The following is a 7,500-nucleotide window of genomic DNA, read 5'->3' as shown; positions in this document are numbered from 1 at the left end:
GGCTCTGACCAATCATGTGAGGACTTCTGGTGCAGTACACTCTGGTGATGATGATGATGATGGTGGTGATGGTGATAAAGGTGATGGTGGTGGTGGTGATGGTGATGGTGATAAAGGTGATGGTGATAAAGGTGATGGTGGTGGTGATAAAGGTGATGGTGATAAAGGTGATGGTGGTGGTGGTGATGGTGATGGTGATAAAGGTGATGGTGGTGGTGATAAAGGTGATGGTGATAAAGGTGATGGTGGTGGTGGTGATGGTGATAAAGGTGGTGATGGTGGTGGTTGTAATGGTGATAAAGGTGGTGATGGTGGTAAAGGTGGTGATGATGATGGTGGTGATGGTGATAAAGGTGGTGATGATGATGATGGTGGTGATGGTGGTAAAGGTGGTGATGATGATGATGATGATGATGTGTTTCTTCTGTAGAAGGCAGCAGGAGGTGATGGTGGTGGTGATGAGAGAGGTGATGAAGAGGAGAGAGTAGAAGCTTTACCCAGGAAAGCTGGAAATCCTCTGCTGTCCAAAAAGTAATCCTCTGTTTAATACAGATTCACCTTCATCTCTCTTTCTGTTCCTGTAGTTTCTTTCTTTCTTTCTTTCTTTCTTTCTTTCTTTGTCTTTCTGTCTTCATGATGAGTTTTTGTATCTGTTGTATCTCCTTTTCATTTCTTTGATCTTGTGGTCATTAGGATCCAGTCTCTCTCAGCATCGCTCAACTCCTTCACCAAACAGAAGAAGAACAGAAAAGGTAAACAGGACAGCCGGGGGCGGAGTCAGCAGGGGGACAGGAAGTCGTCGGTTGCCGTGGGCAACAAGCACCGCCTTGGCAAAACAACAAAGAAGCAGAGGCGCAAGAGAACAGGCAGGAAGGAGCGGAGTCAGGACTGAGGAGCTGCTGATCAACACCACCACCACCACCACACTGAAAACACAAACAAACGTGTTACACTGTTTATAGAAACTTTGTGGAGTGGTTTCTCCATCCTGGAATCCATGACATCTCCTCAGAAGCTCTGTGTGCTTCCAGAACCCTGCATGCTCTTCTGGGGTTCCTCCTGTGGGTTTGGAACCCGGTCACTCCTGACGTCTGTCCTGTTCTGCTCCAGTACAGACACCGCCATGGGGCGTGGACAGTTGTCATGGTAACTAGAGAAGCACCATATGCAACACTGAGAGCTGAGAGCAGACTGAACTGTTATTCTTTTGGTGTTGGGATGATGACATCATCTTAGTGCTGAACTTCACAATATTACAGAACCATGTTAGAAGGAAACACACACACACACACACAGCCTTAATCACCTGGATCAGGTGTGCTGCATCTCGTTCCATCAAATACAGCAGCTTTCTTTGTACACTGTGTTCTGATTGGCTGAGAGCTGTGTGTGTGTGTGTGTGTGTGTGTTAGAAGTGTACAGTTGAAACACACACTGCCACAGATATGTAATTTTGAGTAAATTTACATGTTGATCTCAGACATAAAAATGCCATATCTTAACTACAAGATGAAGATGATCAAGACGAATGCTGTGTGTGAGAGATTCAGTGCCACATGTTTCTAAATGTTTTCTATTATATTGTTAATAAAAGTCATGTTTCCAGGCCACTCTTCCTGCAGCTGTATTATTTAATCCAGAGTGAGTGATGGAGTGAGGGATTTCACTGTTAATAAAGTTGTGTGTGTGTATATGTATGTGTACATGTTGGTGTGTGTGTATGCATGAGTGTGTATGTATATATGTGTGTGTGTGTGTGTCTGAGGCAGCGTGTACCATCTGCTCGTCGGCTCATGTCACTTTCTGATATTTAATCCTGACCCCAGGTCTGCATCGGCAGCCATTTTGGCTCCTCACTGGTCACTGACCGGAGCTGAGAGTGGACTGTAATCAGAACCAAAATGTCCGTCAGATCTAATCCAGTTACTGCTATTGTCATAGCAGCCAATAGGACACGTGTGTGAGAATGAGTAACAGGCTGGGGAAGAGACATGCTGCTGTCACTCTCTCTCTCTCTCTCTCTCTCTCTCTCTCACACACACACACACACACACACACTCACAGGGGGACAGCAGCAGGTAAGGCCTGGACACGGCCACAGGAAATATTATTTCTTCCTGTTAAGGTTAAATCTTAGAATTGCTGGTCTGTGGAAAGGTGTGTGTGTGTGTGTGTTAGATCACTGTGACATTAACCTGCTAAACCAGTGTCTTAATAATGGGTTGTTTATTATTATTATTATTATTATTATTATTATTGTTGTTGTTGTTGTTAGTAGGATATCGTTTTTATTGAAGATTATATAGTTGTTTTTTCCATTTTCAATTATTGTGTATTTTATTATTAATATTAAATGTACTTTGATTTTTTGGTGAATTAATAGTATTTTAATTGACACTGTAATATATTGAAAGCAATCGTGTGTGTGTGTGTGTTCTCTATCTTTCCTCAGTGTTATACATCTGTGTGTGTGTGTGTGCGCTGCCCATTACCCATCATGCCCTTCACCGGGGATGAGCGTGTGTGTGTCCAGTTCCAGCCCAACATCTTCGATTCGTCACGCTGCCACGAGTGCCTTCGTCTCAAGCACCTGCACACACACACACCTACACACACACCTGAGCAGGTGAAGCCGGTCAGCGAGAGCAGCAGCAGAGAGGAGAAGGACCCGAGCACCAAGGTGAGGAGGAGAAAAACACAGAATGGACGAAGAGAGAAATGTGGGGATTGATACTGAGGAATCATTTGTGTAACTGGGGGAAATGTGGGGAAAAATAACAGCAAAATTGTCAATTCTGATTTATTTAACTGACCACTTTAACTGACCACTGCACATGGAAACAAATCCATAACAAGATAAAGGTTTAGAGAGACAAGGAATTAGATGGATTATAAACAGAAGAAACAGAGGAACCTCTCTCAGTCCTCACTAAGGAGGTTTATCTACAAAACCTGAAGCACTCAAGCACTACATCACCGTACATCACAGATGTACGTTTATGAGCAGAGTGTTACAGGTCAGTCACAGACATCCAGATCAGCTCCAGCTGTACGCTCCTGCTCATGGGCAGTTCTGTATGCAGAGGAGTTTCACCTTCATACAGATTCATGGAGATCCTGGACTGACCATGGCTCTACTAAACATCTATTCCATCATGCGTCATGACCGCCTTCCACCTGTTTGTGTTTAAATCTATTTGGATTCAAGCAGCTAAGTCTCTGTGAGAAGAATATGCTCCTGTTAGTTCTTTATACATTAACATCCTGAGCTTCTACTCAGTGACTTCCTGCCATCATCTCTCCATCTGCTGGGTGAAGGAGCAGCAGCACACCAAGGAGAGGAGAGATGTGGATGTTCTCCATCCTCCCTGTGCAGTCACCCAGCTCCTGTTTCCACCCTGACAAGCTGCTCATGCACTGGCATGGATTACTGTCATTAGGTTCATTTTTGAAAACTTGAGTTCAATATCCAAAACCTGTCATGAACACTGGCGTTACAGAGAATGATGTTTTACAGTGTGGTAAAAGATCTGGAATGTTCACAGCTCATCCAGACCTGAGATAGAGCAGGAGCTGTGTAAAGGGTTGTGTATAAAAACAAAAGCTGCCCAGTGCTTTCCAGGGACACAACACGGGCCCAGTCTCAGTCAGAAGGCAGAGCTCACGTGATCTCTTCCCTCTCCCTGACCTTGGGGGTCCAGGCTGATGACCAGCTCCTTAACTATATGCTGGCTTTGGTGCTCCTCCTGTCTTTGATTCTAAAGTTCTTGTAAAGTTTTAAGGAGGAAGGTTCTGAAGGTCACGTCTGTGTGCTCACATTACTAATACTAATGAATGAAGTTCTGCTGCTGTGTCAGGAATCAGAACTAATACACTACAAGGTACTGCAGGAGAAAGAACTGATGAAGGAAGAATGACTGACAAAGGGATAAAAAAAGAGGAAGAGAACAAGTGAGAAAGACTGAGGAATGGAGAGAGAGAGAGAGAGAGAAAGAGGAGGTGTTGCAGAAGAAATAGCAGAGAAATGAAATAATGATGAAGTGAAGCAGCACCTGGATTGTGTTACAGAGGAGTAACGCAAACCCAACCACACACACACACACACACACACTGAGAGGAAATGAGTGTGCTCATATTATCAACCATCTTGGAGCTTCAGACACTCTTCCTTTATATCACACACTTTGTTTAAATAACATCTATCTCCATTCTGTAAAATTTAAAAACCTTGTGGCTTTAGCTAATCTGAAGAGATCAGCAGTTTAGCCCCGCCCCTCCACTGTACCGGCTAACACAGGTGTTTTGTGATTGGCTGGCTCAGGAGGACTCTGATGACGTGTCGGTGGTGAGTGGAGGCTCTCTGTGTATCCTCAGTCCCGAGTGTGACCTTTACGTGCGTGACGGAGACGAAAGTCAAGTCCAAGACCAGTACATCTTTACCAGGTGAGATAATCATCGTTTACTGAAGTGAATTTATTTAAGTAACATCTTTATTCTCTCATTCAATTAGTCAAGTTGTCTAGAGTTTTGTTTTTTAATCTAATCTATGCACTTTTATACAATATATGATTTACCATCACTGTACACCATCAGTAATAATGGTACTGTACACCCCCACCCCACCCCCAGTCTGAGTGAAGGTGACTCCTCCTCCACTGGTTCTTTCAGTCCAGAAGAAGAGGAAGACTACTTCTCTCTTCCTCACGGCAGGATGACACGTTTGGATCCCCCATCACACCGAAACAACCCACACATGTGGATGGAGGAAGCACGGAGCCGAGATAGCTTCACTCGCCGTTCCTCCGTCCCTCACGGTAAACAACAACCAGAATATTTATTTCTCTAATGGACTTTTATTTTAATTTTCATTATAATTACATTTCATCTTTATATATATATGAGTCCATATATGGAGATGTGGGAGTGTTATTGAGTCCATATATGGAGATGTGGGAGTATTATTGAGTCCATATATGGAGATGTGGGAGTATTATTGAGTCCATATATGGTGATGTGGGAGTGTTATTGAGTCCATACATGTAGATATGAGCCCATATATGGAGATGTAGTTGTGGACGAGTTTAAATAGGACATAAGACACTCATGTGCATGTATTTGTTAGCCAGCTAGCTAAAAAGAGCTAACCTGACAGCATTTTTGAAGAAGTTTCATTGATAAATGTTCTTAATCTTCAGTGTTAGTGCTAGGCAGGTCACTAACACTGCTCAACAAATAAATGAGTAATGATGAAGAGACTAAGTCATTTTGTTGCATGTGCACAGCTCTGGTTACGTCCTGACGCAGAAGAAGTGTTAATAACACTAAGTTAATTATTTCTCAGGGTGTTTCCTCAGTGTTACGTTACTGCGTGTGCCACGTTAACACGACTAACCCCGGGCTTCATCCTGACCGTTAGTGTGGAACAATATCAGAAAGATGAAATGTTCCGAAAGTGTTCTGTAATAGTTCTGCTGTTAGCACTGCTACCAAATACTAAACATCACCATAAGCACATGGTAACTACATCAGTGTGTACGGTGTAGTAATCATGGTTGCTATGGTAACTAATGTAGGTAAGCCAGAATGCTTAGTTATGGGTGCTTATTTTTCAGCTAGATAATTAAGACTCTTGCTAAAGGTTATCCAGTGCAAGTGGATGACTATTTTTGAGAAGTGTTTAGTTATGTATGTGGTTGTTCCTGACTCTGTGGTTTGTTCCTCACTCTGTGGCTGTGCAGTTTCACCCTGCTCATTTTCTTACAGAAACTTTTTTAAAGTTAAGATGAAAGTGTAAATATCTACTTCTCCCTCTGTCCCCAGGGAGTTCCAAAGCTGACCAAGATCGAGAAAGTGGATATTTCTCTCTGGGTCGTGTAGCTGGTGCTCGCACATTAAGAGATAAAAGTCCTTCTCCTCATCGTCATGCCGAACGTGGACATCCTTTACCAAGCAACCGAATGCCTGAGCCCAAAGCTGCCATTCCATTCCGAAACCCAGACCTTGGCGTTCCTTCACAGAGAAGAACCTCTGAGATCCTGAATCCAGATTTAGCACCAGTGCCACTGAACTCCTCTCCAGAACCTGTAGACCTCAGCATGGAAGTTGAGGCTCAGGCAGGTCCAAGATCTTTAAGTCCCACACCCTTCAAGCAGGCCGAGTCACTGGCCGCATCCCAAAAAAGAGGATTCCGAGCACAGAATTCATCTCCCAGTCAATTTGGAAATTTCTTTCCCTCCAAAAAGGATTCTGGCTTTTCTCGGTCTTCATCTCCATCCCGAAGTTCCTCCCCATTCAAACGGGCCGAGTCTGTCTCCTCGCTATCGTCTCGTGGGTATGGGATGGACAACATTTCAGAGAGACGAGACAATCAATCCAAAGGCTCCAATCGGAATTCATTCGGCCGTCCAGCTGAATCTGAAACCACTCGGAAAAATTTCAGAACTTTTGCTAGCACTGTCGGAGCTGTCAGTAATCTCACTAAGTCCCAGGCAAGCCCATATGCTGACCTGAGAGCCGGTTTAAGGAAGACAGAGCAAAGTGGTCTGGGAACCCAAACCCAAAGTCCCTCCTTTGCAAGGCGGAGCCATGATGCCACTGGACAGTCACTTCTCTGGAAAACAGAAACGAAAACGAAACAAAACAACTTTACAAATAATCAGAAGAAAAGAGAAAGTCAGAGCTCCTCACCATCCAGGAGTAGCGGCCAGTCAATTTTGCACAAAGTGGTTGAAGGTTGGCGTAGCGCTTCACCTGTGAGAAAGGGCTATGGGACAACCAGCCAACCAGACAAGAGTCTCATTTCAAGTGGGCGAGGTCATAACAGCACAAGTTCCTCTCCTTCAAGAAGGAGCTTTGAGGCTAGCAGCCTATCATCGCATAAATCCGAGATCAAAAGACACTCCTCCCCAACAAGGCGGAGCTATGATGTACCTACTAAACAATCATCATTGCACAAAAGTGTATCAGAGCAATCTTCCTATAGCCGAAGTCCCTCCCCTTCCAAACAGGGTTATGACCTTCCTGGCCAATCACGTTTCAGATCAGAGAGCAGCAATTATTCTGAATCAAACCGATCTTCCGGTAACCAAAGTCCCTCCACTTCAATACGGGGATATGACACTCCTGCCCAATCACATTTCAGATCAGAGCGCAGAAATTATTCTGGATCAAACCGGTCTTCTGGTAACCGAAGTCCCTCTCCTTCCAAACGGGGATATGACCCTCCTGGCCAATCAGATTTCAGATCAGAGCGCAGCACTTACTCTGGATCAAACCGGCCTTCTGGTAGACAAAGTCCCTCCCCTTTAAAACAGGGTTATGACCCTGCTGGCCAATCATGTTTCAGATCAGAGCACAGCAATTATTCTGGATCAAACCGGCCTTCTGGTAACCGAAGTCCCTCCCCTTCCAAACGGGGTTATGACCCTCCTGACCAATCATGTTTGAGATCAGAGCACAGCAATTATTCTGGATCAAACCGGCCTTCTGGTAACCGAAGTC

The 7,500-nt window shown here is 44.3% G+C and overlaps 2 protein-coding genes across 7 annotated transcripts in view; both read left to right on the top strand.

Moving 5' to 3' along the window:
* nol12 (nucleolar protein 12) overlaps positions 1-1,608 on the top strand; it is an 8,837-nt gene extending 7,229 nt beyond the window's left edge. The window contains exons 4-6 of the mRNA XM_058405186.1: positions 1-16; positions 431-531; positions 694-1,608. The exon at positions 1-16 is cut by the window's left edge and continues 127 nt beyond it. Coding sequence (XP_058261169.1) covers positions 1-16; positions 431-531; positions 694-892 — 316 coding nt within the window. The 3' untranslated portion in view covers positions 893-1,608. The remainder of the gene's footprint in view (positions 17-430; positions 532-693) is intronic.
* An 844-nt stretch (positions 1,609-2,452) lies between these two features.
* LOC131362870 (TRIO and F-actin-binding protein-like) overlaps positions 2,453-7,500 on the top strand; it is a 17,082-nt gene continuing 12,034 nt past the window's right edge. For 2 of the 6 annotated variants that reach the window (XM_058405182.1, XM_058405183.1), the window contains exons 1-4: positions 2,453-2,680; positions 4,322-4,443; positions 4,630-4,814; positions 5,821-7,500. The exon at positions 5,821-7,500 is cut by the window's right edge and continues 547 nt beyond it. In XM_058405182.1, coding sequence (XP_058261165.1) covers positions 2,498-2,680; positions 4,322-4,443; positions 4,630-4,814; positions 5,821-7,500 — 2,170 coding nt within the window. In that variant the 5' untranslated portion in view covers positions 2,453-2,497. The remainder of the gene's footprint in view (positions 2,681-4,321; positions 4,444-4,629; positions 4,815-5,820) is intronic. The other 4 variants (XM_058405181.1, XM_058405178.1, XM_058405179.1 and 1 more) reach the window with 3 other exon arrangements.

Source organism: Hemibagrus wyckioides, linkage group LG12 (assembly GCF_019097595.1).
Source record: "Hemibagrus wyckioides isolate EC202008001 linkage group LG12, SWU_Hwy_1.0, whole genome shotgun sequence".
Taxonomy (NCBI): domain Eukaryota; kingdom Metazoa; phylum Chordata; class Actinopteri; order Siluriformes; family Bagridae; genus Hemibagrus; species Hemibagrus wyckioides.
This window is presented reverse-complemented; position numbering and strand designations above follow the sequence as displayed.